Source organism: Sciurus carolinensis, chromosome 7 (assembly GCF_902686445.1).
Source record: "Sciurus carolinensis chromosome 7, mSciCar1.2, whole genome shotgun sequence".
NCBI lineage: Eukaryota > Metazoa > Chordata > Mammalia > Rodentia > Sciuridae > Sciurus > Sciurus carolinensis.
This window is the reverse complement of record NC_062219.1, coordinates 94,319,344-94,342,276: the sequence shown is the minus strand read 5'-3', so window position 1 is coordinate 94,342,276 and position 22,933 is coordinate 94,319,344. Positions and strand designations below refer to the sequence as shown.

General features: G+C 33.1%; 1 protein-coding gene across 1 annotated transcript in view; it reads right to left on the bottom strand.

The window, feature by feature from the left end:
* Positions 1-22,933, bottom strand: part of Eys (eyes shut homolog) — a 1,705,088-nt gene that overhangs the window by 1,607,522 nt on the left and 74,633 nt on the right. Inside the window, 2 exon segments of the mRNA XM_047559194.1 lie at positions 8,873-9,000; positions 10,474-10,658. Coding sequence (XP_047415150.1) covers positions 8,873-9,000; positions 10,474-10,658 — 313 coding nt within the window.

The following is a 22,933-nucleotide window of genomic DNA, read 5'->3' as shown; positions in this document are numbered from 1 at the left end:
CAGACAAGCAGCTTTGTTTAGGGCTTGAAAATCAACCATTAATTTACAATATATTGCTTGAGAGACTATATTAGGTATATGAAAATTTACCTAATAGGATGGAGAATTAAACAGGTTTGGTGTTTTCAGTTTGTTAGACTCTTTAAAAAAAAAAAGGCAGAGAAGGAATTTGAGAGTGGATGTGTAAGTTTGCTTTTAAAAGGAAAATGAGGATATGCACTATATGAAAGACAAAGGGCTACTGCTGTCATTCAATTTGTTGGTTGTTGAACAGATTGCAAATTTTCTGCCTTAAAATTTATGAGTAAGATTGAAATACACGAATTTGTGACCAGACAATGGAAACCTTTAAATTAAGACATCACAGGGTGTATAATTACAGATTATGACCATAGGAGATGGACTGAGGTGAGCAAGAGGACTAAATTTGTAAAATATTTGCCAAAGGACTCAAACAACCAAGGTGGGTAGATTTCCAAGGTGGGAAGTGAACTCACTCAAGACATATGCACAATGGAGATAAAAACAATAACAGGTCAACTGGGTGCTAAAACCTTTAGTGTAAGTTGATCAGAAGAAAAACACTTAGAAAGGAGCAAGGGAGAAGGTCAGACAAAGAATTGGAGCAAGGAAGGTATAAATGATGTCTGTGTTAAAATGGCCAAGGTCTTTCAGGAGGAAAATAAGTGACAAGGCTATCTATTTTTAAATCCTCTCCTGTGGTACACAGGTTGTAGAAATGTGAACAGTGAACACCTAAGCAGTCTACAGGAGAACACGTCCCCTGATTTCAGTTAGCACAAGAAAGATTGGTGTAGGAGAGATAATGTAGATTCTAGAGAATTTACTGCTAACAAAATGTGATCCAGAGGGCACAGTGGGAGAGTTTCAATTTTACGAAGTGTTAGAGATTCTACAGAGTATTTTAGAGCTAAAATCCCTTTGATCAAATATAACTTGGAAGACTTTGAAATGCCACAGTGGTCAACCTGTTCCAACTTACAGACATGTCCATACTAACTTCATTCATGTTTCATTATTTATTATTCAGGGGAAAATTGACATTTCCAGGCACTTAGGCAATTAAATAAAAGGATAACCTCTGTCTTCTGTAATAGTCTCTGAAAATAAAAATTACATTAATAATAGCAATACCTACTCTTGCTAAAGAAATATTAACAATGTTCTAGATATTTTAACCATAATTTAGTCTATAAGTAAAATCTTCGGTTAAAAAACTATTCTTAAACTTTAGCAAATTTTGTCCTGTTAAATTTTATGTTTATTTATTCACAAGAAAAATGAATATAACTATAACTTATTGGTTTTAGGCAACAAGTTGCAGCAGCCCAGCTTTTGAAATAATTAACTTCAAAACTTTGAGGTTTCCTGTTAGTTGAGTTACTGAGTGTCCAAGTTGAAGCATTCCATTAATGAATAAATTTCTGATCCAAACACACTACTGCTATTTTAAAAAGTATCTTGCAAAATCTATGTGAAAATATAGCTTTATCGTATTGAAAGGAAATATGTTGACCCATGCATTTCTGTGGATGCAGTGTTCCATTTCAGTCGCAGTGCATGCTTAATTAACTTTACTTGTGACAGAAGCTCAAAACTCTAACTCTATTCATGGCTGACATGGTGAGACTTATCACAGCTTAATGAAATTATAAAACTCACTTGAAAGGGGGGAAAGGATATTAATATATTGATTTGACAAGCAGTGCAAGCTTTAAAAATTGCCATTCAGTGAATAGGAAACAGAAATAAAACCAAGCTGAGAAAATAAATTGAAACATCATTTTCCCATAAAATGTGGCAGAATTTCAGTGAAGAAAATAAAAAGCTTAGAAAACCAAAATCTGTTTATCACAATATTTCTGATTTTTAAAACCATAGTATTTATTTTTCTAATATCTAGCTTATCTAGATTTTTAAATGAATTATTTCTGAAATTGTAATACTGTTTTTCAAATTTGAAAAAAATTATTTTGAATGAGTAAAATACCAGTAGGTTATATTAAAATTTATTTCTTGATTCACATTTGCTCATTACATTCTAAATATTCAGAATGTGATCATATTGAGACACAGATGATAGTAGATTCAACTCATTCAGTAGATATTAGATTAAGTAATTGTATGTATTTGGTTAACAAATGGCAGTGTCAGTACTGTGGCTCATGATAGTCTTCAAAACTGATCTATAATTTTGGGGCACATGCATAGCTTGTTCTAGTGTATTTGGAGAACTCAGAACTTTCTATGTCAGGGCACAATTCCCTTTCTCCACCACCCCTTTTGGGTCCTCTCTGCCATTGTCCGCATAGAGGAGAAAAGGGTTGCTTACCCGAGGAAGATATTGGAGGTTTTTCTATCTATTACCCAAAAAACTTATCTACTCAATAAATACACAAGAGTCAATATGTTGGGACTAATGACACATTAACTAACTCAGGCTGACTCCTTGCTCCCTGGAGAGTGAGCAAAATCAAGGTCACAAAGGCAGTTTCAAAAGTTAATGATGATAAATCGGACCACTGTCAGGGATTGGTTAACAGCAGTTCCACCAACGTGATCAGCTCGTGTTCGCCATATAGTCCTATGGGACTCTCACCTGCGTGAACACTCCCCATGCCTTGCTGTCTTTAAACTGATTGGTTCCCACCTAGCCCCCACCCTACATAAAAGCTGTGTCATTTCTTCAATAAACGAGTTCCTGCTGTGACTGGTCTCCCTGACGCATTTGATTGTCCTCCGCCCGGAGGGCTGGGTGCGGGAGGTCAGTTGGCCCTACCTTTCCCGGTCTGGCCTTGTTGGGGAGGGCTCCCTTCCCTTGTCCCTGGTGGAGAAGAGCAAGGGGGCTAAAGACCCCAACACCAATACTCTTTTTGTGAGAGCGGGTGTGATGGTCGGCCATACCAGCTCTGACCTCTTTATAACAACAGAATCGCCCAACACTCCTTTATTTATAATATGCAGGTAAAAGGGGGCAAGGACCAGGAGGAGCTTCTTCTGTGATGGACAGGATAGGGTGGAATTAGGGAAGCCATCCTCTTAGGGGAAAATTCCAAAAGGAGACAGGGAACCACTCTCACGCAGTGCCACACCACATGCTTCCGGACAGTTCCTAGAAGCCACGCCTCTGCCTCACATGGCTCAACCTAGTCTGATTCTGCTAAATAAGGAGGCTTCCCACACACCCCTGCCCTCCATCCAAGAGGTGACCACTGACCCTTCAAAAATTCACTGGAGCTGGGTCTTTCAGTATCTTGGAACCCCAGTCATCTGCCTAAATCTGGTGGGGCGCCAAGTCCTGCATCTTTAGTGTTGCCTTTAGAGGGATTCCAAAAGACTATTTCTTGAGCCCTTTGAGCTCCTGAGCAGACTCATATGGCTAATTTCATGCCCACATGTCCAGTTGCCCCAGTATGATCTACTTTCAAGGCCATCAAAATTAACCTCTTATTGCCTTTTACCTCAGAAACCCCAAGAGCCCAGAATTTCCCAGGTCACTTCTCATGATGAGGCTCTTTTCCTCAAAACAGAACTGCATATGTCTCATCTCCTTTTAGAACTCTCATTCCTTTGTACTATCTCAAGTGGTGACTTCTCTCCTTCAACATTCCATCTCAGGATCTGGGTATTATGCAGGTGTCCCAATTTTTTCCTCACTGTGGTCTCCAGGAATTGATTCCATCTTCCTCCTTAACACCTCAATTATTTAAAAATTATGCTCTCAAACCCTGCTATACTTACCTACTCCTTTTTGCAGCCATAAGAAACCCTTCTGAGCTTTCCTCCTAATTCAAATTCTGTAACATTTAACATCTCACTCAATATATCTTTCTCTAAAAAAAATCACCATCTTACTTATTTCTTTTCTCCAGTTTTATGAATGAAAAATTGACAAACAAATTTGCATAAATTTAAGATGTAGGGCTGGGAATGTAGCTCAGTGGTAAAGTGTTTGCCTAGCATGTGCAAGCCCCTGAGTTCAAACCCCAATAGTAAAAGAAAAAAAATATGTACAACATGTGTGTGTGTGTGTATACATATATTGAATAATCATCACAATCATCCTAACACAATTACCATTTTTGTGTGTGGCTGAGAACACTTAAAAAACTATTATTTCCAATTGCAAAGATCAATTTTCACTTTCCTCTGATTAGACTTAGTCACATATTTAGAGATAGTCTAGCATTATTTTAATAGTTTTAAAATATTTTATAGCTTTTTTTTTTCACTTTTGTAGTTAGAAAAGAAAGCTGGCAGAAACTAGAAGGAGGAATTTTCTAATTCTTATTTTCCCATTTCTCTGTGAACTGTTGGTGCTGGAAATAACTGAGAGTTTCTACTTCATAATATTCAGTAGGAGTGACCTTATAAATCAGCCAATTCTGACTCAAGTGTGCGCCTGTCTTCTGGTCACAAGCTTGTGTGGTTTCTGGGTACTTGTATGTTTGAGAACCAAAGAACTGGAAGGACAGCTTCTCATATCATATTACAATTTTATTAAGATGAACAGCTACCTCTTAGAGGATACATCTACAATTCTGCTTCTCAGGTGCCAGCATGCAACACATGAACATGCAACCCATCATAGTTTCAAAGAACATCTGTTCCATGTTTCACTCCTTCCACATCATTGATTTCTCCTTCACCCCTTAGCATAATCCTCTCTAGAGTTTTATATTTTGGAATACTTATCAATCACTTTTCTTTGATTTGGGTACAGTGTAGTCTTTTTCAGATGCTTTATCCTCTTCCCCTCTATCTGCACTGTGTTTCAAGATGCCGACCAGTGGTTGTAATGAGACATTATTAAATGTAACACCAGAGAAAGGTCAGAAAGCGCAAGTGTTTTTTCCCTTCACTTCCTCACTGCCAGACTGTACCTTACTCATAATTGTGAGCATATGTATGAGTTCATAGTTCATGTTAAAATGTTTTATTCTACAGATATAATTCTTCCTTTGGTTCCTAGTAATTGTACTCTTAGCTTGCCCCTTTGGAAAAGGAAAGGAAAAGAGCTCCAGGTTATTTCTAAGTCCAGAGTGATTAAACGTTTGCTGCTGGTTTCTGTTGGTCCTTCCCATGATCATTAGTCTTAAATTCAACTCTCCTATGCTGCTATAAATGAGAGAACTATCTGGCAGAATCATAGCTGATTTACTTTGTATATTAGGAAAATTCTTTTACATCATTTGTTTCATTTTCTGTAATTACTATAACTCACAAACTCCATTTTATTTTCAAACTATTATTCAAAGTATTGATAACACTAACTAAGACATACTTTCATGTTTTCTGGAAATCACCAAATTTGTGTTTCACCTATACAATGCCTATAGACCTTGGTTGCTCCTTTTCCTTTTCTATCAGATTTCTCTTGTGTGCCGGCTGCTCCCAGCAATGCCATTCTTGATGATTTTTCCACTCTTACTTACTGCTCATAAAAATGAAATTGTATGTTAAGCATCCATAGACCCCTGGAGCTTTTGGTCATTTAGGTGGTAAGAGAATTACTGGTTTGCACTCACAAGTGGAAATTAACTCCTTTCTGACAGCAGTGCTTTGCATTACTAGTACCTTTCTGACAGCAGTGCTTTGCATTACTAGTACCTTTCTGACAGCAGTGCTTTGCATTACTAGTACCAAATAATGTTTCAAACCTGCTGTTTCAATGTCCTTCTAAAGGAGGTAATCTAATGTAAAATATGTAAAAAGATATTCTGTACTGATGCTGTTGGTGTTCAGCTTATGTTAACCAGCAATTCCTAAGTGTGATCTCTAGATCAGCAGCACCAGCATCTCTTGAGAGTTTGGTAGAAGTGCACCTTTAAAATCCCCACCCCAGACTGCCTGAATTAGAAACATTAGGAATAAGAACAAGGATTTGTGTTTTCTAACCAACAATCCAGGAAGTTCTAATTTAGTTAAAAGTTTAATCACTGATCTAGAAAAACACAGCTTCTAAGCTAGCAACATACTGATAAATTCTTAATGGAAAATCACTTAAGTCAATGGTTTTAATTTTTTCTGATGGTTTCCACTGATCTTGTTTATCTTCTATGAAAAAAGAAAAATACATATCAAGACTAATTTTCTGTTATTATTTCATCCTCATACTTTTAAAATTTGTATTAATTACAATCCCTTTGCTTCACCCAAGTCAGAGTTAACAATATTTGGACTGTCATTGATAAACTTGGGGATAGAAGGTTAGGAGTTGGAAATTCTGCATTTGTGTCCCAAATTTTTACACATTCTTATTGATTTCTGAAGCTTTTCATTTCATTTATAATTCAAAGTAGACTACATGTTACTTCTACCTTGTATCAATTTTGTTCTTTCCTGTCACTTTCCATATTTTGCCTCTTCTCTTAACCAGGAGAATTATTTAAGAAGGGGCCAATGTTTTCAATTAAGCTGACATGTCCAGATGTACTCCAAATTCTTAAAGAATATGGACAATCGAAATACAGATAAGAACTCATATCATTCTTATAAGTTTTCATAACTAACCTACTTAATATATTTCTTCCTTTCAAATTTGTAAAACCAAATTTGAATTTCTATAGAATCCCTACTAAAACACATTAACAAAATATTTCAGATCAAATTACATTATTTTAAAATTTATTTTCCCATTTTTATTATTATCATTATAATTATTTAACAAATGCAATACACATACTGTAAGGTATAAAGCCACCCTTCTCTCCTGTTACAGGAATTTCCCGCCTCCCAACCACTTGTCAATCTGCGCTCCGCCCATCTCTTCCGTTACAGGAATTTCCGGCTTCCCCACCACCTGTCAGTATGCATTCTGCCCGCCTCTTACGTTAGAGGAATTTCTGGCTTACCCTGCCCTCATTTTCCTACCTCCCAGTTACGCCCTAACATGTTATTGGTCCATCAGTCAGTCTGCAAGAATTCTCCACCACGATTGGTTCCTCCAAGCCCACGAAATTCCAATATCTGGGAGAAGACCTACGCCATTTCTTCTTCTTTTTTCTTTTTTCCACCCCAAGTGGACCTTATCCATCCCCATAAATAAAGTCTTTTGCATGAGATCTCCTATCTGCGGAGCATTTTTTCTGGGAGCTACCAGCAAGCCACAACTGAGCCAGCAACCCCTAACACATACTTGTTTTGCAAAATATACAAAGACTTAAAAACTCAACAATCAGCAAATAATGCAATTAAAAATTAACAAAACACATAGACCTGTGTTTTATTGCAAAAGATAATCAAATGGCAAATAAGCATATGAAAAAATACCCAGCATTATTTGTTGTTAGGGAATTTCACATTAAAACCATGATGGAATACTTGAGTATATAGTTTTATATATATACTTATATATATTTGTATATATTTATGTATAATTTATATATAAATATATACATATATTTATACATATATCCATATACATAAATGCTAAACATGGGTAAAAAGCAAGCTATAACTATATGCTTTATACCATAAATCACATTTTAAATATCAATACACCAATAGGTTAAAAGCAAAAGAAGGGGAAAATAAGCATGAGAAATCTGAAGTAGAGCTATTAATGTAAAATAAATTTCAAGAAAAACTATTTTCAGAGATAAAGGGGGACAGTTCATAACCATAATTTAATCAATTTAATCCATAAATTGAAAACAGAGCAATAAACTGAGGGATGATAACCATGCCTCTTGTTATCAAGTTTTTCTCTTGATTTTTAATTTTAAAACAAAGTTGCCTTATAGACAGTCATAATAATGTTAATAAGGGTCAATAAAATCAACTCTCTATTTTAAAATAATAAAACCAATAATTATACTAGAATGCATATTTACCCATATTAGCATAGTGTTAGCCATAGTTTTTAAAGCTGATTACTTTCCTAAGTAGATTCACAAATATGCTAGCACTATTAGGCAAAGAACTGAAAAAAGTAAATTAAAAAGTCACTATTTTAAAAAGGATACTGAGTGGATTTATTGGTATGTTAATAGAACACGCCAATACATGTGCAAATTTGTTGGACGGATTGGACGAACCAAGATCTTGATATGATGATGAAGTTTCTTCTCTTTATCTGCTTTTGAAAAGTCACTTTTAAACAATTTATTTATTTATTTATTTTTGGAAATTTTGCTTTAAAACTAATGAAAGTACTGCATATTATATATCTATGATGCTTCTTTTTGGTGTATGTGATACTACCGTACACCCCATCTTTTAATCTTTTGATTTTATAAATACTCTAAATTTGTAAGGCTATTTACTGTTCTTTAATAAATCCCAACAGAACTATCTTCAAGCAAGTGTGAACAGTACAAATTGTATTTCTTAATGGTGTGAGAAAATACCTATAAAGCTATTTAAAATAAACTAAAATTATATGCTCAGATATCTAGGTCACTTCTCTCATTTACAAATGAGTAAGTTTTAGCAAATTTCTATTTAAAAAAGTACTAACACCTAAAAGTCTGACTAGGCCTTAACTAAGAATGATCAACTGAAGTTTGTGAATTACAGGAAGAGATGGTTAGTCATTCAAATATTAACACCATATGTGTATAATAAAAATAGTATGGTGGGGACTCACAGTTCTTCTTCAAATTTTTCACTTATCTTAAAACTTCCATTATAAAATCTATAACTGCTTGCCAAATTTATTTTTAAGACTTTCTTAAATACTTTTTTAAATCAACATCAAAATTAGCATAGAATATGCAAATATTTTACTCTAATATTAAATCATTATAAGTCATTAATTAAAAGTAAAATCAGAAAATTATGTTACTTTGTCCACATGACTTGATATTCTTAAATTTTGCATTAAAAATGAACAGAAAAGTAATTATACCTGTATTGGTAGTCTTCCTCACATTTAATACATTCAACATTACTCTTCCAGGAAAATGAATTCTGTGATGTTTCATTTATCTTGCAAAGCTTGCCTATATATGTTAGTGATGATATACACACAACATCCTAAGAAAGATTAAACATTTTTTTTTACAAAGGTTTTGGATATTTGAAAGACTGCTTACCTGGAAAGAAATGAAAATTGTTATAGAAAACATGTAGAAGTTGTTCTCTGTGCAGCAACATGGAAGATTCTCTTTTCCAACATGCCACATATCTCCCCAATCACACTCTCCTCCTGCTAGATGAAATCAACACGCCTCTGTGAGATTTGGAGGCTATTCACCTCTGCTTTGAAAGTAAGACTGTAACTTTTAAAAAGTGGTGTTATGTGACTATAAAGGCCCCACAGCTCCATTTATGTGCCTGGGGTGCTCACTTGGAACCCAGTCACCATGCTCTATGGAACCCCAGATGTGGAGAAGAAGTCTTGGTTAGGATTATGGCTGTTAGCCCCAACTAAAAGCTAATATAAACCTCCAAACAGGTGAACAACCAATCTTTCAGGATACTTTTTGACTGCAGCTTCATGAGAAACTATGACCAATAACCTCCTAGCTGAGACATATCAACTTGCAGAACTATAAGAGATAATAATGATATAATTGTCTTAAGTCACCAAACTTTGATGTGATTACTCTTAGAGGATTGTAACATAATAAATCTATTCATCCATGGTTAGTTAAAAACAAAAGTAAAGCTAAAATTGATTGACTTATCTATTATTGTCATCTGTGGCCTATGGACACTAGTCATAATATTCAGCCTTTGGTTTTTTGGGATTGACTTATTTCACTGATATACCCCATTCATGTACAATGAATCAAAATGCAGTCTCTAAAACAACAACAACAAAAAAATACATAAATAAAAAAGATGCACAAGGCTTGCCATGAACTAAAATGAAATCAAGGTGGATTTTGTCTCTCTGCAAAGTGACTCTAAGAGCTGACAAGGGTAGTCTACCACATCATATGCTGAAGACAGTAGTATAATGGCTAGTTAAGAAGTGATTCTGAGACCAAACACAGAGTCTGAAATGTTGACTTTTGGAACAGTTGCAGGGGAGAAGTTATGTGGTGATTAAATAAGCTAACACATGCAAAGAGCTGAGCAGAGTTAATGACACAGAAGTTCAATAAACATTACCTATCATTATTTTTAAAAATGACAAATAGGAGTAGTAGTACAATGAAGGAAGTGGTCTGTGTGAATGGTTAACAATTTGTCTACTTTATTTAAATGTTATGTTAAGGTGTAATAATATCAAGTAATCAAAAGATACCGAAAAAATTAAAAAGCAATAACTAAAATTGAAAATGTGTAGAATTACATGGGTCCTGAGCAAGAACACATATAGAGGAGCACAAATGAGACTGAGTAGTGTTTTAAAATTGGGGTTTCTATATAAATAGGAAAAAGCAAAGTGAACAAGCAGATTTTTTGGCTTTCCTGTGTTTTAAAATGATACTTTAATGAGAACTTCATATGTACTTTTCAAATTGCTTGGTAGTGATTTTCTTGTAAACCGTTTCCTACATTCGGATTTACACTTGGTATATTGACAAAGCCAGCGCCATTCTGACATGCTGCCGAGGAACACTCATTGACATCAGTTTCACAACTTTGACTAAAAAATCCTTCTGAGCATTCACAGATGTAAGCAGAGCAGTCCGAACAAGAATGAGAAATAGGAGATTTCATTAGCTCCTCACAGAATGGGCCTATGAAAAATCAAGTATAGAAACAAAGACAGACACCCAGAAGGATTGGAGGCAGAGAGGGAAGGAGAGAAAGAGAAATTATGAAGAGATATGTAGCAAAAGTCATAGAAAACTGTCTCTAAAATGCATGGGTTCTTTAAACAGGCTTATTTCAGTATTACTTCCATATCAAAAAATTTGCATACTCCAAATCTATAATCCAATAACTTCTGCAAATATACAGACTATTGTTTAAAACTTATTTTACTAATTCAAAAAAAATATATTTATCTAGTGATAAATACATATCACTGAAAGTCAGTTTTGGCACATTTCCATTGATGATAGAGCTCTTTATCTGTTTTATTATTATTGAATGCATTTTTTGAATAGGTTCTTTATATATTCTAAATGTAAGTTCTTTATAATATATCTCACTTGCAAATATTTTCTTCCTGGCTTATGTTTTCATTTTTAACCTGGTGACTTTTGGATAGCAAAAGTTTTGATTTGATTAAGTCTAATGTATCAATTTTGTTCTTAATACCAATTGGTAGTTTTATTCATTTACATGATTTGGTGTCATATCTGATAACTTTTTGCTTAATTTATAGTCATGAAAATATTCTCATGGATTTCTTAGATGTTTTATAATTTTAGCTCTTACACTTAGTTCTATGATCCATTTAAATAAGTGTGAGAAAGTAATTTGTTATTTTATTTTTTAAAATACAGACTTACAGTGTTTCCAGATAATTTTTTTGGTCTACCCCTTTCTTATTGTATTGCTTTTTAAATTAAGACCATTCAATTTTAAGTGCACACATACAGATAGAAATAAATATAGAAGATATAGATAAATGGCTACTATAGTGAAATGAATTAACACAAGCATAATCTCACATATTTGCCCATGTTTTCTTCTCTGTGGCAAAAGAAATTACAATCTATCCAGTTATCAAAAACTTTAAAAATATAACATTATTTTTAAGTGTTGTCCTTATCTTGTAGGACTTTAGATCTTCAACATATAAATATTTAGTATATAGTTATCTGTAACAGTGAAAAACTGGAACAATCAAAATGTCCTCTAAGTGAATAAACTATGATACCTTCATACCATATAATACCATATATCTATTACATACACACACAAACACACGCACAAACTTAGATATATATCAAGGACATACTAATAAGAGAAAAAAGCCAATTTCAACAAATTGAGATATTGTATAATTTATTCATATAACAAAACTATAATAAAGGATAAAATGAATAGTTGCCAATGGTTAGGGATGTTAGTGGAAATAAGGATAGGTGAGAATGTAAATGGGTAGCATGAGAGAGAATATTTTGTTCTTTTGATATCAGAGATTGAACTCAGGGACACTTAATCACTAAGCCACATTCCCAGCCCATTTTAATTTGTATTTTGAGACAGGGTCTCCCTAAGTACCTTAGGTCCTCACTAAATTGCTGAGGCTGGCTTTGAACTTGTAATCCTCCTGCTTCATCTTACCCAGCCACTGGGATTACAGATGTGCCAATCATGCCTGATGGCAGAGCTTTTTAATAATAGAATGATTTTCTTTTTTGATAGTGGTGATAATTTCCTGAATCTTGGCTATAAAATGACATTGAAGTACCCTCACACACTGTACAAATGTCAGTTTCCTGGTTTAGATATTTTATTATAGTTATGTAAGATGTAAATTTACCCAGAACATTTTAGTAACTTTCTGTGAAACACTTGTTTCAAAACAAAATGCAAAAAAAAAGCACATTTCATTATTTATTATTTTACCCTAATGATTATTTTGGAAATTGTTACAACAAATACCTCTAAAAAGTAAATTTAAACGTTAGATGAACTTTGTAAAAGATGACAAATTAAAGTGTCTGTGTGTATACGTGTGTCTGTGTGTGTCTTAATGCTTTACGTATAATATTAGCATATTGTATTCTAGAGTAGAAATAGTAACTAATACTAAAAATTAAGTCTTCCAACTTTTGTACAGGACTAATCTAGTGGATATGTTTGTGGTGAAAAGAACTTGGAGTTAATATAGTATTAGTTGATGTGCACAAACTTTTATTATTAATTTGCCATTAAATAGTCACTTGTTACCTACTGAGTTACTTAAACTGTGGCTAAAGTAATTTTTTACTTAAAAGAAAATTCAAATATAAAACTGAATAATAACAGTTCTTCATAAATCCCAGGTTTATCTTGAGGAGTTTATCAAATAAATATGGTTGTAGTTACTTTGAAAATGGCAAGCATTATACTTATAGTGTAGTATCATTTAAAAATTTAAATGATAATATTTGTATTACTTAACACAATTAATATAATTAACAGCTATTCTGTTTAATTAGTTAATAAGAAATTATATTAATATATCAACACATTGATAAATACACACCCAATTCTCTTTGTGTGATCAATATAAATATTAATATAATAATTTCTTAAAATTAAAAGTTGAGTCATTTTAACATAGTAATTCTAGTGGCAGCATCACATAAAATTTTACATCATCTTTGTGTTTTAATACTTCAGAATTTAACATACAGTTCAAAATTTAAATGAATTGACATCATATTATCTCAGTGATATCTTTTGTCTTGCTTGTGTTACTCAGGAACTTGTGTTTTTTTTTTTTTTTTTTTTTTTTGAGGTACCAGGGATTGAACTTACGGGCACTCAAACACTCAACCACATACCCAGCCCTATTTTGTATTTTATTTAGAGACAGGGTCTCACTAAGTTGCTTAGCACCTCGCTTTTACTAAGGGTGGCTTTGAACTTGAAATTCTCCTGCCTCAGCCTCCAAAGCGACTGGGATTACAGGTGTGTGCCTTGGCACCAGCTTTGCTCAGTAACTTAATCCTTCATAGTTAAATGTTTCTTGTTGTTCCTATTCACAGGATAATGAATTAGTTTGATATAAGCAAATTAGATTCTTTAAAATTATATACTAGCTATTCATGGGTAGTCTCAAGAATTGACTGGCAAGGTTTATAAACTTGAATTATAAATGCTTTTCTTTAATTCCTAGGAACAAGCATGCCCTCTTAGCAGGGAGTCAGATAGCAGGGAGTCAGTCAGTGCTCTCTGACATGTATGAATTGTCTAAAGTATTATTCAGTCCAAGAGGGTTAATAGAGCAAAATTTGATCTTGGAACCTAGCTATTCACAGATTGGACAAAGTTTGTCAGTCCACACTGCAGATGCTTTTATTGTCACTATGGTGTGCCTCAGGACAATGTGTTGAACATCATCAAACAAATGCTCTGCAACTGTGCAATGAGATACCCATTGTTCTAGGTCCAATAAAAACTGTAGTGAGAATCCCAATCTTAGGCTTTAATATTTCTTTTTTATTAATTCTTTTCACATGATCTTAGGTTGAGGACAAATTGGGAAAAAATGACATTCCTAGGTTGCAAAACTCAGTACAGGCAATATGTAGGCATGACCAGAAAACAAGTTTCAATAAATCTGAAGAAATTAAAACCTTATCATGCATGCTCTCCAACTCTCAAGGTTAAATTAGAAAGAAACAGTAGAAAAACTCTGATGAATCCACATATATTTAAAAATTAAAAACATTTCTAAACCTGGGCACTAACAAAGAAAAATAAAATGTGCATTTGGGTTTTTTACATTTTTTTCACTATTACAAATTGCTATGGACTAAACATTTGTGTCCTCTTCAAATTCTTGTGTTGATGCCTAATTCTCAATGGGATGGCATTTGGAGGTAGAGGTGTTGGCAAATAATTAGATCATGAGAGTGGAGCCATCTTGTTCACGAAAATTTATCTCCCCTTCTCTGATCCACCCTGTGAGGAAACAATATAAGGATGTTCATCTGCCTATCATAAGGGGCTCAGCAGACAACATATATTTATCAGCACCTTGATTTTGGATTTCAAAGCCTCCAGAACTATGAAAAACAAATGTTATTTAAACAACTCAATTTGCGTTAATTTTTTATAGCAATCCAAAGTGCCTAAAAAACTAATAATGCTGCCATGAATATCAGTATAAGGTTGCAGTGTGAAAGTAGAATTTTATTCCCCTAGAAAACATTTCTAAAAGTGAGATTATGGAGTCATGTGGTAAATATTTGTTTAGCTTTTAACAAAATTGTCAAATTGTTTTGCAGAGTGTCTGTATCACTTCATATTTCCTGCAGCAATATATGAGATATCCATTTATTCCTTAATCTCACCAGCATTTGGTGTTGTCATTATATTTTTAAATTTTAACTCTCTTAATAGATGAGTAGTAATGCATCATGACATGGAACATCTTCTCATGTGCTTATTTGTTATTCTAATAGCCTCATTAGTAAATTGTGTCTTTGTGTCTTTTGCCTATTTTCCCACTGGATTTTTTTTTACTAATTAATTGAAGAATTCTTTATAAAGATAGAGATCTTTTAACACACATGAGGTTTGCAAGTCTGTGATTTGCCTTTTCATCTTTTTAACATTTAAGATAAATTTATTTTGTTTTGATGACTTCAAGTTGTATATGTTTTTTCTTTTGTTGATTGTGCTTTTGGTTTCATATTTAGGAGCTTTCTCCAACAACTAGGTCCCAATGCTAATGTTTTATGAAAAAGACATTTATAAAAACAAACTTATTTCATTGTTTCAGATAATGTCATGTTATATCAGTACGAACAATAATTTAAAAAGCTATGTTACATGGACAATTAATATAAAGAACAATGCAATTTGTGTGACAGTGTTGCTACCATTGTTATTTTTATGTATATGTACTTTTAAGAGTTTGAGACTACAGATCAAACTGTGATTTCCAAAACTCAAATTCAATTGTGCTTATAAAGTTTCATGTGTGCTATTATTTCAAAAAGAATGACAACATTCAAGGACATGTACTCTAGGTTACCTGATTAATATTGCCCTAATGGAAGTTTTGGGCAAAACAGATTTTGAAGAAAAGAGAATTGCTCAGAGGGGAATGGACATTGGATCTGTCATCTGTCACAGGAGATTAGTACTGCTACAAAGAAGTGAAGATTCAAAGAGATGAAAAGAAGCTCTTCTCTTGGACTTAGAGTGTTAAGTCCTAGACTCTGATGGAGGAGATATATTTGGGCACTTTTGTTGAGGGGAAATAAATGGTCCCCTGAAACTCTGTGTGACCTCAGGGCAAGGTGATCATTTGTATGAGTTAGTCTATTGTTCAGGAAGTGAACTATATAGTCAGCTCTTCTAGTGTCCAACTTTACTTTTTCTGATTTAGCTCCTTTTTATTATCCTCTGGGTAATACCACAATACAGATGTGATGGTGTGGACATCGCTTCGTTGTGTGAAATAAAAATAGAATTTGTACAAAATTGATGCAAAGTACCAAGGGGACAATAGCATAGATCCATGATGACCAGAGGTGATGCAGCAAACAGTAAAGCAGATATTTGACTGGTATATATAGATATCACTACTATAGTACTACTATATATCATATAGTATATGTACCATATAGTACCACTACTATAGTGGTATCTATATAGTGCCCGAGATATCTGACTGGTATCTATATATATGGTGACAACCTGATTTGTTTTTGAAACATGGCAGAAACAGAGGAACACACTGATTATTCCATACATCCCCTGAACCCTTGTATGTCATTGTTCTAACCAATGAGATGTTAGAAATGCTAGGTGTTCAGGTCAGAATCCCTAAGTACTAATTTACATCCCTTCATGTCTCATTCATTATGCGATGACCCCCTAGAAACCTCATGTTCTAATTTGTATATTTAAAATATTCCAGTACTGTATACCTGAGTCATGTCTTTGAAAGATCTATCTTGTAGAGACAGAGACATTAATGTTCTTTTACTGAGCAAGAAGCACATTGAGTTTTGGGGTTCATTTGTTAATTCAACATGACTACTACAAAATGTTTACCAAAATTAAGGTTCTGTCATGCACCAAGTTAGTGGCATTGTCTTAGTTAATGGGACAGGGAGGGGAATCAGTGAAGAAATACAATGTTAGGAATAAAAGTACACTGAATTCTTCATGGATATGGGTTGCTGTGCCCGAGAATATATGATTTCTATTCTTATTTCCTAAAGCAAGTGTTTGAATGGGTCACTATGTGAAAATAAACCACGTCATATCAAAATATGGGACATTAAATATGTTCAATATTAAAGAATTCATAGAGGGTAAATGCAAATGTAGGTGATACATCTTTCCATGTTACACTTATTAAAATATTATGGAATATGTTCCCTGTAAGCCAATGATGAATTTGAACAGAGTACTACATTATGTTTTGTTATGTTTTATATGGGCAGACCCACAAAGCAACTATAAATCATGCCATACTTCAGGGAAGCAAAATACAATGTCTCTTAAAACCACAGCCTATTTGGTAAAAAGGATTTAGTGCCTTGAAAATAACAGACAGCTAAAGAAATGTTTTCAAAGAGCAAAATAAACCAATTTGAACAGTGTGGGCCCTGTACCCTGGAAGAAGGCCTACATGGCATTCTGTCACAAGACGGAGGCACCAACCAGGATCCTAGGGGACTAGGGCCCCATCCCCCTGTCCTGTGTTCTGTGAACAGGATGTTCTCCTGGAATCTGTAAGAGTTCTTCTGTGGTCTGTAAGCTTGTCACTTCCTGGGTCGCAGAATTGCTTTTTACTTTCTGATACTGACAGATAATCTGCAAAATAGGTTAGTAACTGCTTATGCAAGGCTTGTCCTTTAAGGTGTAGGGCTAGCTTAACTGCGAGCTTATGAAAGACACTGATATATGCAATAAAGACAGAAGCAGCTTCCTATGTGACAAGTGCTCCATTTCTCCTGAATAAAGTTCTTCTCCTAAGATTTTGGTGTACAGTCTGAGTCCCTACGTCCCTGAAAGGTTGCTGTTCAGGTTAAGGCCTCTGGTGTTGCAGCCCAGTGCAACAGAACAGTACCAATAGCTCAAATTCTTCACAGTGTTTTAAAATATTGCATATTTTTTTATTTTATTTCAGTGAAAATAAAAACATAAAAATATAGAATTCATAATCAGTGAAAAAGAAGTAAACATAATTGAAAAATGCCAATTTTGAAGACAATAAAGGAGTTTTACCCAAGTAACCTGACATATCATCTCTTTTGCAAGTGTAAAGCAGAAATAACTACTACTTTGAGATTGATGTATATGGGAATCTAATGACCAGTCTGATTTTCAATTCATCATATATATTGTGCTTTTTTCTTTACTTTGATGTGAAATTAGAATGAAAAATTCATATATTTTATTTATTTTGTATTAAATAATATTCTCCCACTGCAGTAGAAGCATGTTATTTTCCTCAATTGAATATGCTCCTGTGAAGAAATACTAGCCTAACAATGAAGAGAAAAATAACAATTATCTGATCATATTAATGCTTTACTATCAATCAATTATTATATACATAGTACCTGTTATCTTTCTATCCTTTCAATTTCTGTATTCATATATAACAACCTATTATTGTAGTAATTAAGAAAATTAGTATTTAGTAAATAGTGGTCCAATTCCCTGAAACTACAGTTAGAATCTTTCTGATAAGGAAAATAATTTTATTGGTAAATTATTGATTTAAAATGGCTATACCAGCTAATGAATTGAAGAAAGTGTTTTGTCACAACTAATTCCAGGCAAATAGGAGAAAAAATAGTATGATGGAACTTTTCCACGAGGAAAACCTCAGGAATGGAGACCAGGTTACATTGGGATCATTTAGTCCTTTGCCCCATCTCTTTACAATGTTTAGAAAGTAATCATATTTTACTGGACGTCACTGAATTTCTTAAATCCAAAATTGTGAGAAATGTTTTTTGAAAAATTAAATACTTCCTTTTCTTACATTTATTGAGTAGGCAGACATGGAAGCTTTTACTCTGGGTTCGAACAGCACAGATTTATGCAATTAGGAAGGTACTGCTTTTAATTATTTTTTGCTAGTTTCTTTCTTTTGAAAGCTACATCATTTCTGAAATTTTTTGTTTATGTGCTTGTTGATTTTTCTGATTTATATTCTCAACAATTCCATTGTTATTTTAATCATTTTGATTCTTCATATCCCTATAATTTATTTATCTGGAACTTATTCATGAATACAACTTCAGCAACGCAGAAAATGAAGTCAACTTAATTTGGATTTAGATTTCTGAAAGTATTTCATAGAAGATGTAACTTGGTTTACTTTAATGCCTTATGCAGATATTAAGAAAGTTTGATACAAATCTGACTTTTTATCATTCACCTGCTGTTGTTGTTTATTTGTTTTGCTATTCATTGAACCATTCTGAAAAATCTTAGGAATTTTAATATTTTTTACCAATATTTGTCATAGGGTTTCCTCTTTTTCATAAATCTTGCTCTTATCACTAATTTGACTATTTCATGTCTTTCTCAGATTTCATTTTTACTATGATACATTCTATTAGTTTCTCCTTCCTTGCTCTAATTGCTTCTATCTGGGCCCTGTATAATGTAAAACCTGGTATTTGCTTTATCATCTGAGAGGAACCATGTACTAAATCTTTAAACCCATTATTCATATATGGTATTTTTCAGGTCATACATGTGACTAAATTTGATGATGATTTATCCAATTTCTAAGAAATTGGTTTATATTTGACACAATATGTTTTTAGAAGTTCTTAAAATTTTCTTCTTTTTCCTTAATTAATTTTACTGGATTTTGTCCTTGTATTGTTGTGATCATAGTTCTCTAAATATTAGTAAGTTCAGATTCTTGTGAAGGATTATACTTTAATAAATGAGACATGTAATATATAGCTAGTGGGTATGTTGACAACTGATCGCAGAGTGCAATAAGATCAGATTTTCTGGAAGCATTAAGTTCCAAGAAACTTTGATCAGCATCACCTTCTCCTGTGTGTGCCTGTGTGTGTGTGTGTGTGCACGCATGTATTTATTTATTTATTTATTTAAAAAAATACTTGCTTCTGAGGGTTATGCAAAGTACATCCTATACTTCTAAGCTAAACTCCCAACCCTTCTGAGAGGTATGAACTTGTCCCCAACCCCAATCTGTGACTTTTTGTTTGTTTGTTTGTATGTTTGTTTTCTTTTGTTTTTCTTCTTCTCTCAATTGCCTTTGTACGGACTTGGCATCATCCCTATATTTCCTCTGATTTTTCTCTCTAGCCTTCTTGCCCACACTAAGACACTTTTAAAAAGTAGTTACTGCAACTGTTTTTCCTGAGGTTTGTAAGTTCAATTGTCCTAATGATTGCCCACTGAACCATGTTCACAAGTTCTACTCTAAGATTTCAATGTAGGAAGAAATATTTTTTCCACTATCAAAGCATTTTTTTGTGCACATTTTTAGCAGTGGTTACCTCTGTCATCATCTTTTAATTTATTTGATCCTAAGACTTCTAATTTTTCTAGAAATTCAGAAAAAAATCTGATAATGCTATCCATTTTGTATCTCAGGAATGTGGTTTAACAGTAGGTTTCATAGAAAAATAAACATATTTGCTTAGACCCCCCAAATAAACCCAAGACAGTAGAACTTTCCTTACTTAAAAGTTTCATCAGAGATAAGAGGCAAGTAAAATAATACTTTGATTGAAAATTTAGATTCATCTTGTGTGTATCTGTGCTTACTATCTGTCAAGGAATACACGGGGTGCTTGGCATATTTATAGCATCATACATAAGAGATTTTGACCTCATAGTAGTAACTTTATAAGGAAAGAAAACAGGTGAAAAGATAAAATTATATAGTTGTTTTCATGGCAATAAATGCTATGGATCATAAATAATGGGTCTGGGACAAGGGGTTCTGAAAAAGGTGGTTATTTTGTATAGGATATTTGAAGAAGGCTTCAATAATTCAGAAGATACCTAAGAATGTAGTAATTAAAGTTTGAGTCCTGTGGATTTTTTAGAAAAGAATAATTTGAACAATAATATATTGCTGCATTCATTCATATTTTGGGAACATGTGATGTTCTAGATTAATATAGAATATAAAATTTTATGGTTATGATTTATTGCCTTCATTCTAATATAGACTCTGCTCAGACAGGTAATTCTGTTTGCTTTGTTGACTGATAGTTTTACAAGCCAGTGGAAAGCCTCTGCCACACAGTAGATTCTCAATAAGCATTCTTTGAACAAATGATTGAAAAACACATCAACAGAGAAAACAGAAAGTACAAAACCTTTAAGTTGAAGGCATTCTTGAGTATTCAAGCTGCAGAAAGAAAGGCTACTGAGTCAATGAGAAGAGAAGTAAGAAGATGAGATCAGAGGAGTGCATAATGAGCTATTTCAGGAGTTCTATACTTTACTGTTCTTAGGTTTTATGCAAAGACAGTGAATCTTTCTGAGATGTGTAGTGGAAAGATCTCCCATTTTTAAATATTGCTTTGAAAGTATACTGTATGTCCAACAGAAAAGTGGAGACAAGTTTTTAGACTATTAAGTAATATTGAATGCATGGAATAATAGGGACTGGATGAGGAGGGCATTAAAGGAGATAGTGAGAAAACATCAGGAAAACAATAAGATGTATGGACAGTTACATGAATTCCTTGATTTTTGAATATGCATTTAAAATGATAACAGGTAGTATGGTTCCGTATATGTTTTTCTGAGAGCAAGTTAATAAGTAAAGATAAATTTAAAACATTTGGAATTTTTGAGGGGGGAATAATATAGGGAGTAATTAGTGACATTTTGGAGGATATGTGAAATTATTAGTAATGATAGGCCATTCAAATTAATGGCATATGATGGGAAAGACATCATAAGAGGTTCAAAACTAGGGGAAATATGATAAACATTATGTTTAATAAAGGAATATTATTCCTCAAGTAATGAAAAATAAATCAATAGAATTTAGAATTTTAGAAAGAATGAGTTGGGAAAATGAAGAATGGTTATATTCCTAGAGTGAAATGTTTGCTAATTGTGATGGTATAGTTTTTATGAATAAATAACATTTTATAGTAAGAAAATGTGTGGAATAAGTAGTTTTTTTTTTTTTTTTTTTTTTTTTGTACTGGGGATTGAATCCAGGGGTAAAAATGCTCAATCCTATCTGTATTTTATTTAGAGATAGGGTCTCACTAATTTGTTTAGGGCCTCACTAAGTTGCTGAGGTTGGCTTTGAACTTGTGATCCACCTGCTTCGATCTCCTAAAACAAAGAAATAGTCATTTTAAAAAAGGTATTCATGATGGAAGTAAGATTTATTCAGACATAAGTAATTATTATTTTTACTTCAAAAAAGAAAGTCTCCCTCTTACACACACCACCATAAAGAAATAACCTAAATCTTTTAAACTCAGTTATTAAACCGCAATCCTTTTAAAATAATCTGAGGAATTTTTACTTTAACAGAAATCACGATGGAGTATCTATAAAATAAACTACCTCTACTACCCTAACAAGTGCATATATCCATTAAAAATCCCAGTAAATAAAAGATAACTTTAGGCTGCTATGTTTAATTATGATTTCAGTAAGTTCTTTTGGTCAATACTCCAAAGAATTGTCAAAAAAAAATTAAAGCAATACTGTGTAAATTAATGCACAACAACTGGTTGAACATTTCATTCACGTAAATTCATTTTAACCTCCTTTCTTATAAGAATGAAGCTATTATACTCAAAAGATAGACAGCACAAAGACATTACCAAGTAGGATAGTAATTTGCCTCTCATTCCTATGGGGAGAGAAAGAAATGGTTGCTAGGAGCTATGCTCAAGGACTAGAAAAGTAAAATAAGCAGCAAATACAAGGAAATTGAAGAAAGACATCAACTTGTTTATCCATGGTTGATTACATTTTTTAAATTTTTCTAAGATGAAGAATTGCTCCAAAATGAAAATTTGATGCAAATCCTGACTCATATTCACCTGTGATAAAAGTAATTGTATTAAATGTTGGTATTTAAGCATTTCAGATAGATGAAAAGGCTATTCTAATTTATTCTTTATGTATATATCTTAAAGAATTCCATTTAAGTACACTATTCTCATGCTATTAATTCAGTTTCAACCATGCATGGCATGAAATTTTAATAACTAAATATATTGATTTTGTTAAGTTCTTAATATGCAGCTTTTGCCACTCTGCTCTTCTACTCAAAGTACCAGATTGAGCTCAGGTTTAGCAAGGAGACAAACAACTAGAATGTTCCTTTACCATAGGAATCTGTAATTTTTTCCAACTATAATCAAATAGTAATTACTTTAGTCTTTATTGGTCA